Source organism: Doryrhamphus excisus, linkage group LG17, assembly GCF_037039965.1.
Source record: "Doryrhamphus excisus strain RoL-2023G ecotype Guam linkage group LG17, RoL_Dexc_Guam_v1.1, whole genome shotgun sequence".
Taxonomy (NCBI): domain Eukaryota; kingdom Metazoa; phylum Chordata; class Actinopteri; order Syngnathiformes; family Syngnathidae; genus Doryrhamphus; species Doryrhamphus excisus.
The window spans coordinates 18,085,683-18,102,909 of record NC_136373.1 but is presented as its reverse complement, the minus strand read 5'-3'; the positions used below and the strand labels follow the sequence as shown (position 1 = coordinate 18,102,909).

The 17,227-nt window shown below is 46.7% G+C and overlaps 1 protein-coding gene across 1 annotated transcript in view; it reads right to left on the bottom strand.

The window, feature by feature from the left end:
* Positions 1-1,851: 1,851 nt before the first annotated feature.
* The window catches only part of adamtsl4 (ADAMTS-like 4), a 43,983-nt gene continuing 28,607 nt past the window's right edge, over positions 1,852-17,227 (bottom strand). The window contains exons 9-20 of the mRNA XM_078797978.1: positions 12,465-12,604; positions 11,284-11,488; positions 11,010-11,194; positions 9,201-9,342; positions 8,434-8,685; positions 8,074-8,203; positions 7,141-7,345; positions 6,654-6,827; positions 6,393-6,575; positions 6,110-6,289; positions 5,815-5,962; positions 1,852-3,665 (exon numbers count right to left, since the gene is read on the bottom strand). Of these exons, the coding sequence (XP_078654104.1) occupies positions 3,535-3,665; positions 5,815-5,962; positions 6,110-6,289; positions 6,393-6,575; positions 6,654-6,827; positions 7,141-7,345; positions 8,074-8,203; positions 8,434-8,685; positions 9,201-9,342; positions 11,010-11,194; positions 11,284-11,488; positions 12,465-12,604 (2,075 nt within the window). The 3' untranslated portion in view covers positions 1,852-3,534. The remainder of the gene's footprint in view (positions 3,666-5,814; positions 5,963-6,109; positions 6,290-6,392; positions 6,576-6,653; positions 6,828-7,140; positions 7,346-8,073; positions 8,204-8,433; positions 8,686-9,200; positions 9,343-11,009; positions 11,195-11,283; positions 11,489-12,464; positions 12,605-17,227) is intronic.

The following is a 17,227-nucleotide window of genomic DNA, read 5'->3' as shown; positions in this document are numbered from 1 at the left end:
GTATTTATTGCTTATGCTAATTGTCACAATCATTGAACATGAAAACACGAGGAGCTCTATGTTATTTTGCGGGTGAAAATTGGCAGACGCTGCCTTAGGCGCGGAGGTTCGCCTATTGTTCCAGCCTGGAGCCCTGGCCTTGGTGCTGAAACTATACGCTTCCTGACTTCCAGCCCAGGCGCGCCCCCGACGACGACGACGCGCGTGTACGCGCTCACGACGACTCCAGCTGCTCACGCCAGAGAGAGGAAATCACGCTCACACCCACTCTGAGTAATACATGACGAAAAAGAAAAGAGGAGGGGGGGGGGGGGCGTGCTGGCCTACTTTTGCACTCAGTTGTGGTGTTTGACTCAATGGGGTGGGGGTGGGGGGGGGGTGGAGAAAAGGAGGACACCTAAATCCACAACAAACCTGACGTACACGCGTGTGCACGTATGCATGCGTGAGTCTTGGTGTGAAAAAAAAAGAGTGAGAGGGTTGATGGTAATTTACCCCCAAAAGGTCGCCATCTGCCCGCCTCGCCCGCCTCGCCTCCTGCCCTCGGCCAGCGTCAGCATCAGCATCAGCATCAGCATCAGCCCGGCATACATCCACGCTGGCCGCCTCGCATGTACATCACTACACCAGAGGCGTCCCTCGGCACCCGGCACAGGCACGCCAAGCTTGGCACGCCAAGCCCCGAGGAGGTGGCCTGCGCTCAGGCGGAGAGGGCCGCACGCCATCCGATAAGTTAAGCCACCAATCAACACTTCCAAGTTTGCATGCACGGGCCACTCGGGGCACACCCACTCTTGCCACGTTTGCTTTTTCTTCATTTTATTTCAGCCATCGTCCACAGATGGCCCCTGCGCCACACTATGGACACCACTGCTTTGTTTCCCCAGGAAGGCCAGGGGTTGCTGGGTGAAGGATTGTGTAGCTGCCTTAGGGTCGGCTTGGATTACAGCTTGCAGACCTGCGCTGCACAGAGGTTTTCTCGACTTTTTTGGGGGCACAAAAAAAATTCTTATTTTTCCAAGAAACAAAAAAAAATTTTTCGAAGTAAAAAGTGATATTTTTGGAGAAAAACAGCTCTGCATTTTCAAAGAAAAAAGTATATATTCAAGAAAATGTTGTATAATTGAGAAAGTTACAATTTTTTAAAGTCATAATCCCAGGAAGATTAAAAATGACATACCCTTTTGAGGAAAAAAAGTACAAAATCAACAATAAAAAAGATTTTTATGATTACAAAGAGAAGAAAAATAGGTATTTTTTGTCTTAATTTTAGTGAATTTACAAAATACATTTTGCCTAAAATAATATATATATATAATAATTATTAAATAAATAATAAATAATTATATAATAATAATATAATATTATATATATAATAATTATATAATAATTAAATATAATTTTTTATAGATATAATATTTATATATTTTTTTAGAAACAAAACCAATTTATGACTGACATTGTACATTTACGAGGAAACAAAGGTAGTATGCTGAAGAAATAGGTAAAATGGTATTATCATGAAAACAAAATAAAGTTATTTATCTTTAGTAAGATATTTATCTTTGTTTTATATGCAGGGGGTCGTACACCAAATATGATAAACACGAGTACAAGTAAAGAAGTAAATTGAAGTAAATTTCCTGAATCCAGTATTAGCCAGCAGTGCTTTTGAGATGACTACCCAAGTCCAATAAAACAGTAAAAACATGTCACCAAGACCATCTTAGGCAGTCATTAACTCCCAGAAGATGCTCGTCACGTGTCCAAGCACATTATGACTCGATGGCGCCGCCCAGTGGCCCCAATGGTAATAACACCCTCTTGTATCGGACACAATCAACTCATTCATGTGTTGTTTGACTTTTATTGAGTTAATTTTGTATTTCTGCTGCTACTAAGATGTGGAAAAAATGAGTGGATTTCTAAGAGTAATAAACTCCGGTGGTGAGAAGGACAAAAATAAATTACAGCTTATTTTGATACTGATAAATTACTTTTTTTTTTTTCAAATATAACGCCACCATGAGGGTTAGAGACAAAGAGCGACTGAGTCACAGATATAAAAGTCAATAGAGGATTCTCTTCTTAAAGTCATATAGGCGGGAACAAATTCAGTCTTTCAAAAATATAAGCGCCTGCTACGTTCACATCTTATTATACACATTCGGATAATATTTGACAAATATACAGATCCCTCACAGTGTGTGTGTGTGTGTGTGTGGGGGGGGGGTGCTGATTTTGTGTGAAAAGTACAAAAAGACAAAGATGCGCATACTCACACACACGTACAGTATACAGTATATATACACACAGGTTTTGTCATGCTGAGTATTTCATCCAAAGTACACATTCATCGTCTCCTCTCAGGCCGGGGGGGATCAGCGCTTTAGCATGCTAGCACAAAATGCTAGCATGCTACCGGGTGTTTGTAGACCATTGTTGTTTTAGGACAGTAGTTAGTCTTGCTGGAATAAGACGTTCCGAAAGGTACGTTTCCAAAAGTGATTTAAAGGTTACCTGACATGATTTCTTAATGGTACTTTAAAATGTTTGATATGGTTTCATTTTTGAAAGCAAACGGTGAATTTATGAAAATGAGCCAAATGCTTCTTGTAGAGGCGTTCCTTCAAAGCAGTCATCATCATTCTCTACATTTTCTTCGTCCATTCATACAAGAAAACAAACTTTCATTAATGCTGGGATACTATGAACATCCAGCAGCAACGCATCATTTTGGCACGGCTACTATTTTGATGGAAAATATACTGAACCGAGTCGACGATGCGTTTGTTGACTTTGTTTTAGTGAGCGGTGTGTGATGCCGATGACGTCACTAGGAAATGATGCTGAGCGGCGAGCTGGTTTGTCGTGGCTAACGCCATCAACTATAAATGCCATTTTGGGAATGTACCATTGGCTTTCAAAAGCGGAACAATGTAGAGTAGAATTCCAAAGAATACAATCAAAATGGTGAATCATGTCAGGATTTTAAGTGGGAATGATTTTGGAATATTCTTAAAATGAAAGCCCCTCACGCTTTCAGCTGTGTTTAGCAGCGGCTTCCTTATGCCCATATTTGGTCAGCCCATTCCTTTGGTTTATCGTTTTTGTTGTTTAAACTACAGTGGCACTTCAAGGGAGTATTTTTGGCGAGCAAACAAGACATGAACATTGAATCCTTGGAGTGTAATGGAGCGTATAGCGGCTATATTGGAGCCAATATGGCTGAAAGGGAGGTATAGAAATACATACGCTGCTGGAGGTCCTGTCCTACAGCGAGTGGCACGGCTCGCTGGGGCAGATCCTGGAAGTTAAGGGGGAATCTTTCGCAAGCGATGAGCACCATCCCTTAAACGGGTCCTGCCTGACACGCTAAAGTGGCTCTAAACGGGACTGCTTCCACAGTGTTGTTACCTGAAGGAGAAGGACTAAATGCTAGATAGGTGCTCTACTCCGCCCACGTCTAGGGGGCGGTGACTCCAGGCTACGTTCTTCACGGCAAACCGCCAGGGGCTGCCGGCGACCGGCCCGTCAGTGTCTCTTGGCACGCTGGGCGCTGTGCGTGCAGGAGGCGCAGCACGCCGTCTTATAGTAGGAGTAGACGCATAGTCGGGCCTGGACCACCATCACGCAGTTGTGTCGGCGGTCCTTGCAGTTCTCATCTGGCAGAAGAACAACAAGACAAGCGGCGTTTCTACCATGCGTACAGGAATGGTAGTAGGAAACGTAGTGCTAACCAGCCTGTGTGGTAGCATGCCGAGTGCTATGCTAACCAACCTGTGTGGTAGCATGCCGAGTGCTATGCTAACCAACCTGTGTGGTAGCATGCCGAGTGCTATGCTAACCAGCCTGTGTGGTAGCATGCCGAGTGCTATGCTAACCAACCTGTGTGGTATCATGCCGAGTGCTATGCTAACCAACCTGTGTGGTAGCATGCCGAGTGCTATGCTAACCAACCTGTGTGGTAGCATGCCGAGTGCTATGCTAACCAACCTGTGTGGTAGCATGCCGAGTGCTATGCTAACCTACATGTGTGGTATCATGCCAAGTGCTATGCTAACCAACCTGTGTGGTAGCATGCTGAGTGCTATGCTAACCAACTTGTGTGGTAGCATACTGAGTGCTATGCTAACCGACCCATTGTAGTAGGAAACTGAGTGCTAACCAACCTGTGTGGTAGCATGCCAAGTGCTATGCTAACCTACTGGTGTGGTAGCATAATGAGTGCTATGCTAACCAACCTGTGTGGTAGCATGCTGAGTGCTAACCAATCTGTTTGATAGCATGCTGAGTGCTATGCTAACCAACCTGTGTGGTAGCATACCGAGTGCTATGCTAACCAACCTGTGTGGTAACTAGCATACCGAGTGCTATGCTAACCAACCTGTGTGGTAACTAGCATACCGAGTGCTATGCTAACCAACCTGTGTGGTAACTAGCATACCGAGTGCTATGCTAACCGACCTGTGTGGTAACTAGCATACCGAGTGCTATGCTAACCAACCTGTGTGGTAACTAGCATACCGAGTGCTATGCTAACCGACCTGTGTGGTAACTAGCATACCGAGTGCTATGCTAACCAACCTGTGTGGTAACTAGCATACCGAGTGCTATGCTAACCGACCTGTGTGGTAACTAGCATACCGAGTGCTATGCTAACCGACCTGTGTGGTAACTAGCATACCGAGTGCTATGCTAACCGACCTGTGTGGTAACTAGCATACCGAGTGCTATGCTAACCAGCCTGTGTGGTAGCATGCCGAGTGCTATGCTAACCTACATGTGTGGTAGCATGCTGAGTGCTAACCAACTTGTATGGTAGCATATTGAATGCTAACCTACCTGTGTGATAGCATGCTGAGTGCCATGCTAACCTACGTGTGTGGTAGCATGCTGAGTGCCAACCAACTTGTATGGTAGCATATTGAATGCTAACCTACCTGTGTGGTAGCATGCTGAGTGCTAACCAATCTGTGTGGTAGCATACCGAGTGCTATGCTAACCAACCTGCGTGGCAGCATGCCGAGTGCTATGCTAACCAACCTGCGTGGCAGCATGCCGAGTGCTATGCTAACCAACCTGCGTGGTAGCATGCTGAGTGCTATGCTAACCAACCTGTGTGGTAGCATGCTGAGTGCTATGCTAACCAACTTGTGTGGTAGCATACTGAGTGCTATGCTAACCGACCCATTGTAGTAGGAAACTGAGTGCTAACCAACCTGTGTGGTAGCATACCAAGTGCTATTCTAACCTACTGGTGTGGTAGCATGCTGAGTGCTAACCAACTTGTATGGTAGCATATTGAATGCTAACCTAACTGTGTCTTAGCATGCTGAGTGCTAACCAATCTGTTTGATAGCATACCAAGTGCTATGCTAACCAACCTGTGTGGTAGCATACCGAGTGCTATGCTAACCAACCTGTGTGGTAACTAGCATACCGAGTGCTATGCTAACCAACCTGTGTGGTAACTAGCATACCGAGTGCTATGCTAACCGACCTGTGTGGTAACTAGCATACCGAGTGCTATGCTAACCAACCTGTGTGGTAACTAGCATACCGAGTGCTATGCTAACCGACCTGTGTGGTAACTAGCATACCGAGTGCTATGCTAACCGACCTGTGTGGTAACTAGCATACCGAGTGCTATGCTAACCGACCTGTGTGGTAACTAGCATACCGAGTGCTATGCTAACCAACCTGTGTGGTAACTAGCATACCGAGTGCTATGCTAACCAACCTGTGTGGTAACTAGCATACCGAGTGCTATGCTAACCGACCCGTATAGTAGGAAACGGAGTGCTAACCAACCTGTAACCTGTGGACTGCAGGGTATGGTGTTACACATTTGTTCTTGTTCAGGTTTGATGCTGGCGTCACACTTCTGGCTGTGCTTCCTGTCTGGGTTCAGACAGCGGACCTCCCTCATCTGTAGACCCTTTCCACACGAGCGTGAGCACTAAGAGCACAAAGGGATTGTTAATTAGAGCTGCACAAAAACATGGAATAAAACCAACTGAAGGACACGTCGAGGCAAGAAAAGCAGGATTTCCATCTTTTCCAGAATCATTCCATTGGAATATTGTGAGCATCCGTAAGGTCTTACCGCGCTCCACTCCGTAGTGAACCACTGGGCCTGGCACTCTCCCATCTCACACTCCTGCACGGCGGAGGGTTTGTCCATTTGCACACATTCATCTGATGGCACCACCGTAAAGTCGTTCCCGTTCTTTTGGACGCAAATGACGTCTCGTCGCTGGGTTCCGTTCCCACAGGCAACGTTGCACTGGAACAACAACATCAACGTGGGGGACATGTCCCTGGTCTTCTGGAGGAGGTCCACTCAGACGGCTTGTGGCCACAACGGAAGAAGGACGGCGGACTCTTACCTGTGTCCACGGGCTGCTGTACCACATGACGACGGACTCACAGGGACCCCCGTTGCAAGCTTTCATCTCAGCCGGTTTGTCCCCGATACAGTCGTCCCCGCCTCCCTCCCCCTCTCGGAGGCCTCCCCGCGTCAGACACACCACCTCCCGCTTCTGCACGCCTGGCCCGCATTGCGCCGAGCACTGTGGCAAAGTGGAGTACCGCGTCGAAAGCGAGCGTGACGTGCAATTTCCCTTGACTCACCGTGGGGGGCCACTCACCGCGCCGGACCAGGCAGACGAGTACCAGTTGGTCACGCAGGGACCCATGTTGCACTCCTCGCTCCCCATCGGCCGAATCCTGGAGTTGCATTCTTTATCGTTCACCACGTTGCCTTGATCGCTGACGCAACGCACGCTCCTCGTCCTCCTGCCCACCCCGCAGTCCACGGAGCACTGAAGAACAGGACAAATCCATCATTTGCACATGTAGATCCGGGGTCGTCCGCCCAGTCCCAGTCCCAGGGCAGGAACCAGCGGCTGATGCTTTTCCCTATTCTACATCCCATAATGCCTTATCTTATCTCAGGTGCCTAAGGTCCAATTTAAACAGCATCTCAACTTAGCAAATATGCTTTGGTTTCCTGATAAAACCCGTGTTCAAGTCCTGAAACAGCTTTCCTTTGAAAAGGCCTTCTTGAAAGCGAAACGGAGAGAACACAAACATTATTTTAAACCCGAGCAGCACGGAGCGCCGATGTTGACTCACCGTGCTCCAGTCGGAGCCGACCTCCCAGTGGGAGCACAGCTGGAGCTGGCAGGCTTGTGTGGACTCGGGCGGGGTGAGGTCGGCGCACCGCTGGGGGTGAACCATGGTGGAGCGGTTCCCGAAACTCTGCCTGCATTGGAGCTGACGCTGCTGCATGCCGGGCCCGCAGGAGACGCTGCACTCTGACCAAGCGCTGGCCTCCCAGCTAAACGTTAGCACACAACGAAAACAGACGAAAACAGATTGGCTTGGACGCACACGATACGGGCCAAGTGCAGGATAGCGTTCCTCATTTAGAAATGGAAGATTTCTGTAGTTAAGCTATTTACAACCTTCTAAATACACCTTTTAACATCATTAGAGCTCACTAGACATAAAATAACACCCCTATGGTCACCTTGACACTGCCACTATCCAATACAGTAAAGAGATTAAGACAAAATAAGACATTTAAGACATAAATAAGACTCATATGTGTTGCTGTAAATGTGTTCCGGTGCAGTGGGGGGGTTGGGGGGGGCAGCCTGGAAGTGATGTCAGGAATTAAGAATTGAGTTTCAGCAGTAGCTCGTATTCGTATCAGGGATTTTTATTGTGTCTTATGAGACAATTCAGCCATGTTGTTTTGGTGATCAGGTCTGGTGCTTGTGTGTCTCACCCAAATGACAGTAACATTACTGCCCCCTTGTAACTAGTGTGCGGTATTACATATTCACAGCATCTTGGAATGATATATTATAATATAATATAATAATATATAATATTATATATATAATATAATATTATATTTGTGTCAAAGTGAAAGTGAAAGTTCCATGATTAGATCAGTCCAAATGGTCTAAAATGGCCGCCACTAAAGAGGCTGTCTTTTGAAAAACAGCTGGAATTAATTTGAGTTGGACTAATAATAGGTACAATGAAGTATTTGCTCACAATGGTGGACAGGCGTGCGTGTTGCAAGGCTCCTCCTCTGGGAGGGGCTTGGCGGCGGAGTCACACTTCCTGTCTGGGACTTCCTCGTCCGTATGGCGGTTGATGCATAAAATGTCCCGATATTGATAACCTGTGAAGGAGAAAGATGCACAATATCAGACATGATGGGTGTACTTGCACAATGCAGCCACATGAGGGAGACATCCAACCATGAGTGCAACAGCCTCTGCCGGGCCAAAAGCCGCCATGTTTGCGTTGCGGTATTGTTCGCCGTAAATAATCAAAGCTTTAAAGTTGTTGCCATGGCGTCCAGAGACTTTTGCACGGTTTGTGTATGTCAACAAAACAGATCAACCTGACCTTTGCCGCAGGAAACCGAACACTCGGAGAGAGCGCCTCTCCTCCACACGAACGGCGGCTGAGTGTCCAGCGGCAGGTCCGTGCGAGGCGGGATCCGAGCGTTCCTGTTGGGTGCAGAGGCCCGGGGTCGCGACCTCTCAGGGGTCCATTGTTCAGCCAAGGGAGGTGAAAATACGGAGGAGGAGGGGAAAGAAGGGCTGGAAACCGGAGGAGGAGCAGGAGGAGGGTCTTCTATTGACACGGTGAGGGGACCTGGGGGGGGGGTAGAAGGCACATGAAGCATCTGCAGACGTACGTGGTGTGGAGGCCAATGACTGACTTCATGGTCTCATGACAACCGCCCTTCTTTCCCTGTAGGTCACACATGCGTGATAACCCCGCCCACTTGACCTAAAACCACACCCATCAGCATGACCAAAGATGTGGACTTGAGGAATGTTGTGAGTCATTTGAATTCAATATGTGTTCTGCTATGAATGATGGATGAATGATACCGTATGACAACATATACTTCAACAATCATCTGGAGTGCATGATAAATTGGAAAGGAAAATGTAGCAGGAGGGTCGCGGGTATGCTGGAACCTATCCAAGCTGTCTCCAGACGAGAGGCGGGGTACACCCTGGACTGGTTGTTCAGTTCAGTTCAGTTCAGCTAAGTGAACCACCATAATGGGTGGTGCCACTGCTTGATGACCAATCATTACCAATTATGAGATGTCTATTTTTTTGTGGACCAAAAATCATTGAAGGTGCAGGGATACTTACTGCGAAGGGGTGCCCTCGCCGGCGCCCTCTCCCATTGCATCTCCCTGGGTGTCTCCCGGTCCGGCGGCCTCTCTGGCTCCTTCCTCTCCACAGGGATGTAGAACTCATAGTCGATGCCGGGGTTCTGCTGGTGGAAAATGATCTGCGGGCCAAAACAGGACATAAAGGGTGGAGGAAGTGAATGATGATGGCGTTTCCACTGGATCTTTCCATCATCATGTGGGGGCCACACCCACACGCTGGACTCTGTGGAGGCTTCAATCAAAGCTTTATTTGGATGTTTTACTGTTTTCTGTTGTAGCACGTCCATCGTAAACAAGACAACTTTCGATACGGAGAAGTGTGGTTGACCATTGAGGACCTCCATGTGGGTTTAAGTGTCAAATGCTCATTCAATCATAGAGAGGCACAAAATTGAGATTCCAAATGTCTTTTGCAGGAGTGTCCTGGCCAAGGGAAGCACTCGTGCACACACACGTGACCTTCACTTTTCCACAGCATCAGGCTGCCGTGTACCAAGATCTAAATGGCCAAGGTCTTCTAAACATACCCAGGCAGCAAACCCTCTTTCGATGTGCTATTTCGGCTGTGACATTTGTGTGTGCAAAAATAAGAGACGGTGCAGGCAAACACGGGATTTGAAATTGGAAGGCGTGGAGGCCGTGACGTTCTCCAAGCGGCGACACCCACGGGCCCGACTTGGCCTGGGTTGACTTTCTTTTTCATGCTTCATACTTCTTTTTTAGCATGGTATCTCAGTGCAGCCTGATGGTGTCTCACCGTGAAAAAGGCCTCATATCCCAGATATATTAAATATGGGAAAGGAATAGTACATGGTTGACGGTTAATAAGAGGATGTAAGTCAATAATATAGTACATAGTGGTGATTAATCATGGTTAATTCATTTGAAATCTACTCCGGATGCCTCCCTGGTGGGGTGTTCTGGGCATGCCCGGCTGGGAGAAGGCCCCGGGGGCAGATCGAGGACAGGCTGGAGGGATTAGAGATTAGGCATTAGGTCTCACATCTGGCCTGGGAACGCCTTGTGTCCTCCCGGGGAAGTCTGAAACTGCTCCCCCGGCAACTTGGACCCCGTTAAGCGGAAGAATATGGAAATGAATTTTATAAATTTGGAGATGTTTCCATGAAGACTGCTTTTTTATTTCAATATTCTTTCAAATTTCTTTCAAGTATTCTGTTAAATATGTGACTTTTTGGTCATAATAAGGACACTATAATTGAGTTGAAATATATTTTAAATATATATTTTTAAAAAATAATAAAAAATATATATGTAAAATATATCCAAAATTTTTAATTGATAAATATTTTATAAATATATTTTATATATAAAAAATATAGAAAAATATTTATTTTTTAATATAATTTTTTTTTTTTTAAAGAAAATAGATTTTTCTCTGAAAAGTCCACCTTTTGAGTTTCCTTTCTGTGTTGCCCCAATATGTCTTTGGAATGGGGCGCTACTAAAGCAGCTGATTTAAGTGGAGATCCACGTCCTCAGGACTTTGGGGGTGTTTTTTTTTTTACTAATTTCACGGCCTCCCGCCCCGAAGTGACTGGATGGAAATGGGCGGATGACTCCTGTTTCTTGAATAAATTCTTGGCCTGAGGTTGGGGTTGTTATTAGCCGGTCTGTATCAGTAATGTGAAATAATCCCAGTAAAAGCTAACACAATGTTGTCTATGGCAGAGATCTTGACACACAGAAGGGAAGCCTAGCCCGGGGCCGTGCATGATGATGCCAAACAGCTTCTGTCTTCCCATGGAGTTCCACTGGGTGTACTCACGTAGAGCTGGAGCTGAGTGCTGGTGGGGCCGGGGGCCCTCAGGGACTCTCCTTTCTCTTCCTCCCCCTCTGTCTGCGCTCTGGGCCGGGCGTAGGTGAAGGTAGTCCCCCCGGCTTGGTATTCCCCCGGAGGGTCCACAGCCCAACGCCCGTTCACCACGGAAGCCCCGGTCCCGCTCCTCATGGCTGGGGGGGGGGGGGTAAGTGCGTGGAAAAGTCGTGTCAGCAAACACAGGAAGTGAAGAGAAAACAATCCGTCCGTCATGGCGGCTCACCCAGGTAGTTGGGGCTGGCTCGTCTCTCTGTGATGTTAATGAAGGTGGCCCCGGCCGGGATGTCCAGGATCTTGTGGTAACCAAGGGGAACCGTGACATTTTGGAAGCTGCCCGTCACCTTTTGACAGGAGGAGTCCCGCCCACCGCAAACTCCACATTTGTCAATCACCGAGCCGGAGCCCAGAGTGCCGTCGCAGCCCTCCGTCTGGCAAAGAGGAGGGAGGAGAATAGATGGGATGGGATGGGGGGGGCGGTTGTAAAAGAACAAAACATCCATTGTCAGTGTTTAGGTCACGGCTCTGCACGTAAATCTCAAAGTTACGAGCCAGCCCAATGCCAGAAACGCAAAGGTTGAACGAGGGCACTTTTTAGGACCTGAACATCCAGGATTTCAGAATCATTACATCATACTTTCTTTCAGCCCGCCTTCCTGCACAGTCATTGGCTTTTCGGCCATTGTTCAGACAGTCATTGGTCAGTCTAAATGTCCATTATACTGTAGCAGCACCAGTGATTGCTTGCGACCTCACCCATTGTTTTTCAAGTTGTAACTCTTCAGTTACTGTTGAAACAGTCATTGGTCAGTCAAAATGCCAATTACAATGTACTGTCCATGCCGTCATTGGACGGTCTACATGTCCATTATAATGTAGCAGCACCAATGATTGCTTGCAATCTCACCCAGTGTTTTTCAAGTTGAGGCTCTTCGGTTACTGTTGAAACAGTCATTGGTCGGTCTACATGTCAATTACACTGTAGCAGCACCAGTGATTGCTTGCAACCTCACCCATTGTTTTTCAAGTTGAGGCTCTTCGGTTACTGTTGAAACAGTCATTGGTCGGTCTACATGTAAATTACACTGTAGCAGCACCAGTGATTGCATGCGATCTCACCCATTGTTTTTCAAGTTGAGGCTCTTCGATTACTGTTGTAACAGTCATTGGTCAGTCCAAATGCCAATTACAATGTGCTGTCCATGCAGTCATTGGTCGGTCGACATGTCAATTATACTGTAGCAGCACCAGAGATTGGTCGTGAGTTTGTGTCACTCAATGTTTTCCAAATTGAGGCTTTTCAGTCACTGTCCATGCAGTCATTGGTCGGTCTGTATGACGATGATGCTAACATTACCACTGGATGACTCGGTGTACAGGCCAATCAGAATGCAGCAGCGTGCTCACCAGACATTGGCCTTCCACGCAGACGTCGTTGGAGGTGACGTTGAAGCAAGGCGTCCCGTCTCGCACCCTCTCGGCCTGGCGTACGTAGAAGCGATAGCCTGCTGGTCTGCAGGTCAGCTCGCACTGCTTGTCTGGACCCACTGAAAGACATCATGGAAACATCAGAAGAGGTCAATACATAGTCAGATATAAAAGCTCAGGGGCGTACGTCAATCAAAGGTCAACTCTGTAGGGACACCATATGGACAAAAGTATTGGGACACCTGGCCACTGCACCTTACAGATCCATGTTTCTGGATGTGACCAAGGTGGAAAACGTCGGTGCGTGGAGGTCCATCCTGACCCCCAATTGGCGATATCTTTTGTGACGCGGGGCTGTCCCAATACTTTTGTCCAAGCAGCATTCAACATCGCCTCTGTTAGATGTATTTTTCCTGGCACAGAGAGCAAGGATCCAGTTTAGAATGACGCTTGATCAAAGATGATCTGCACATGGTTCTCGTCAGCACTCGAGCAGCTGCTCCAAGCGGCATCATCTGCCTCGGCATCCTCGTGTCTTAACCCTTAGATGCATAAGTGGGGCAAAAATGACCCGGTCAGGTTGTTTACCGGAAATATCTTCAATACGAAAAACAATTATCATTTCATATTCCAGGTATTCCTCAAAAAACATGTTTTTGATATCATATCATTTTAACTTAACTTTTATACATTTTAAGAAATTTTTGTTTTTGTGTTACTACCCCAACCCAAAATTGTTATCATTTCATATTCCAGGTATAACTCAAAAAAATATTTTTGATATCATGCCGTTCACATTTTTAACATTTTTATGCCACACACAATGGATCCTCACATTTTCTATTATTGTACGGGGTCATTTTTTTTTCAAGGATGTAAAAAATGAAGATGTTTCTAACATGACATCATTCTTGTGTGGTCCTAAATATAATACTAAATATCATACAAGTGATTATTCCTAACCAAAATGGCAAAATTGGCATAAAAAGGCATTGATTGTAGTATGTAGGGTCCAGTCACTCGTGGTTAAGAGAGGTGAACACCTTGTTTCCATGTGGCCAGGAAATGATGCCCCTGACGGCACCAAAGCCACCATACAACACCCCCCCCCCCAATCCACCCAACACATGCCCGCCTGTGCAAGCGAGAGGAACAGTGAGATTTATGATGTGACGAGCTCATGCTTCATGGTGAAATATCCGTGCCATGACAGCACAGACGAGGAGGGAGGAACCATGCGGTTTGGACGGCGGCTAGAAAGCTAACGAAAGGTCTGTCTTTCAGCAGGCAAGCAGGGGAGAGAACACGGATATCTCACAGGGGGGAGTACTCGTGGTCCAGCTTGACAAATGTCTTTAAAAAATCCCATACCCGACATTGCAGGAGTAGATCACATTTAAACACTTGTGTCTGAAACTTTGCCGTAGTTTATTTAGCACGATAGCACAACATTCTAACAGCATTTGGAGGTCAGAAAAATGAAAAAAGCCCCTTTAAGAAACCCCAAAATTCACCGATTCAGCAATTTCACCTCCAATCATACCAACACAGCCAAATATAACAACATCATGATCACACCAAATATCTTCTAAGGGTGAAGAAGAAGGTATCAGGCATCAGATCCGATCTTAAGACTTTCAAAGGTGAACTTATTCTTGGAAAGAAAGCGTCCAGGAGATTGGAATTCTCTTGGCAGTAATAGACTGGAAGTGCGATGGGGGTTCAAGTCCACCAAAAAAGTGTGTATGAGATGATGCTACAGACATGAGGTCATGGTGGCAGAAGGGCTTGCAGATTGAGTTGCAGATGGGGGGGGGGGGGGGGGGGGGGGGCAAAACTTTGCACCTGAAATTGCCATTTTCAACGGTGTATCATATTCCCCGGTTAAATGAACGCAAAGCTACCCACAATTCCCTGCACATACCCAGCATGTTTACATTCTCTATACCATAAACAAAGCATGACAAAAAGGGGGGGGTCCTTTTTAATCTCCACGAGGATGGAAAAAGGTGGAGTGAGATATGTCGGAGAGCATGGAGAGCATGGAGCTGTCAGGGTCAAGAGGTTCACCCATGGCTGAGACGAAAGGGCAAAGTTCAAATACCAAAGTAGTAGTCAGCACACACACCTGCTCAGGTACGGTGGACGTGTGTGTGTGTGTGTGAGGTGAAATCTGTCAAGTGCTCCAGAATACACACACCCAATTCCAGTCAGGCATCTGGTCGACGGCCATCCCAAATACAGGAGGAACACGAGGCCGCGTGTGCGTGTTTGCTCAGGAAGTGGTATTTGGCGAGGGACTGGATAATGACAGCGTTTATGGTTTGTCAGGATATTAGCCTGCCCCGCGTTGCTATCCTTTGTCAGGTGTCGAGGGAGCAGCTGCTAGAACACGAAGATAATCAATAGAGACACCAAAGCGACATGGCCCTGCGTGATGAGGTGATGCCCCCCCTCCATTAAAACATAAATGGAGATGAACAGACATCTATCAGTGTGGAAAAGTGTATAAATCCAAGTTTTGGGACTCCAGCAAACCACAGTGAGAGCCATTATCCTCAAACAGTGTTGAACCGGCCAACCAAAATGACCCCCAGAGCGCAGCCACGACTCATCTGAGAGGTCACAAAAGACCCCACAACAACAGTTCAGGTCAGGGTTCATTACTCCATCATACGGAAGAAGACGGCCTGCATGGCAGAGTTCAAAGAACAAAGAACAGTAGGCCTGGTCTCAGTTTTTGCCAGAAACATCTTGATGATCCCCAAGACCAACCAACCATCCATCCATCCATCTTCTACCGCTTATCCGGTTTGGGTCGCGGGTCATCTGGCTCCTCTCGATGCGGAGGAGTAGCGGTTTGACCCCCAAGACCTTTGGGAAAACACTCAGTGGTCTGACGGGACAAAAGTTGATCTTTTGGGAAGGTCTGTGTCCTAAAAGTAACACCGCATTTCCGGAAAAAACACCAGGAAAATATTACTTGTCTTCGATAGCTGAGTTTCTCTGATTATATCTACTATATTGCATAACAGGAGTGTAAAGGTGACTATAGGGGTGTTATTTGACGTCTGCAAGGCTCTAGTGTATTTAAACAGGTTTCCAATGCTCTAACTACAAAATATTCCACTTTATATCCTACTTTGGTGAAATTCACTTATCACGGTGGGGTCCAGAACTAGTTAACTGTGATAAAAGAGGGATTACCGTATATGTGTATTTCTTATGTACAGTACAGTACATGTATGGTACGAGGACAGACCGAGAGGGAGAGGACCAGTTCCCACCCTGCCCGTCTTTGGGCGGGCTGTCATAGTTATCTTTGAGAGATTAGACCGCAGACAGTGACAGGAAAGGAGAGGGGGATCTAAAAGCGGACGCCATGAAGTCACGCGTCATGTCTCCTTATCGCCCTGATTGCTCTTCATCCTCACCTTCCTCTTGAGAGGGGACTATCTCCGCCACGTGTCTCTCTCGTCCCCTCGGTGTGTCTTTCCCAGCGTGTCTGTCCATCAGCGCCTAAGCTCAGTGTTCAGACAGTGGAATACATGTTGTCTAAATATACTTCCCCCCGCTATCGCTCCATCTAAACAAACGGCAACAGAGAAAGCCAACGCCACAGGCAGTGGGACAGGAAGTGGAGAGGGGAGGACATGAGGCCCGGGGGGGGGGGGGGGGCAGATTGACGTAAAACAACACCTGCACGTGTAGCGTGTGGAGGACCTCTTAGCTTAGCATGACACGTTGTTTACATCCAAACCTTCTTCCCGTTAGCTTAGCATGACACATCGTTTACATCCAAACCTTCTTCCCGTTAGCTTAGCATGACACATCGTTTACATCGAACTCTTCTTCCTGTTAGCTTAGCATGACACATCCTTCACATCCAAACCTTCTTCCTGTTAGCTTAGCATAACACATGGTCTACATCCAAACCTTCTTCCTGTTAGCTTAGCATGACATTGTTTACATCCAAATCCTGTTAGCTTAGCATGACACATCCTTTACATCCCAACCTTCTTCCTGTTAGCTTAGCATGACACATCCTTTACATCCAAACCTTCTTCCTGTTAGCTTAGCATGACACATCCTTCACATCCAAACCTTCTTCCTGTTAGCTTAGCTTGACACATCCTTTACATCCAAACCTTCTTCCTGTTAGCTTAGCACGACACATCCTTTACATCCAAACCTTCTTCCTGTTAGCTTAGCATGACACATCCTTTACATCAAACTCTTCTTCCTGTTAGCTTAGCATGACACATCCTTCACATCCAAACCTTCTTCCTGTTAGCTTAGCATGACACATTGTTTACATCCAAACCTTCTTCCTGTTAGCTTAGCATGACACATCCTTTACATCCAAACCTTCTTCCTGTTAGCTTAGCATGACACATCCTTTACATCCAAACCTTCTTCCTGTAGGCTTAGCATGACACATCGTTTACAGCCAAACCTTCTTAATGTTAGCTTAGCATGACACATCGTTTACATCGAACTCTTTTTCCTGTTAGCTTAGCATGACACATCCTTCACATCCAAACCTTCTTCCTGTTAGCTTAGCATCACACATCATTTACATCCAAACCTCCTTCCTGTTAGCTTAGCATGACACATCTAGGAAGACAATCCTGCCGGAGCACCAACCAAAGGTCACTTGCCCCATAAGAGGGGAGGTTTAGACTGTTAAAATGAGCTGTAGCGCTTCCATTGCAACATGAGAGTAAATAAGATGATGTCAT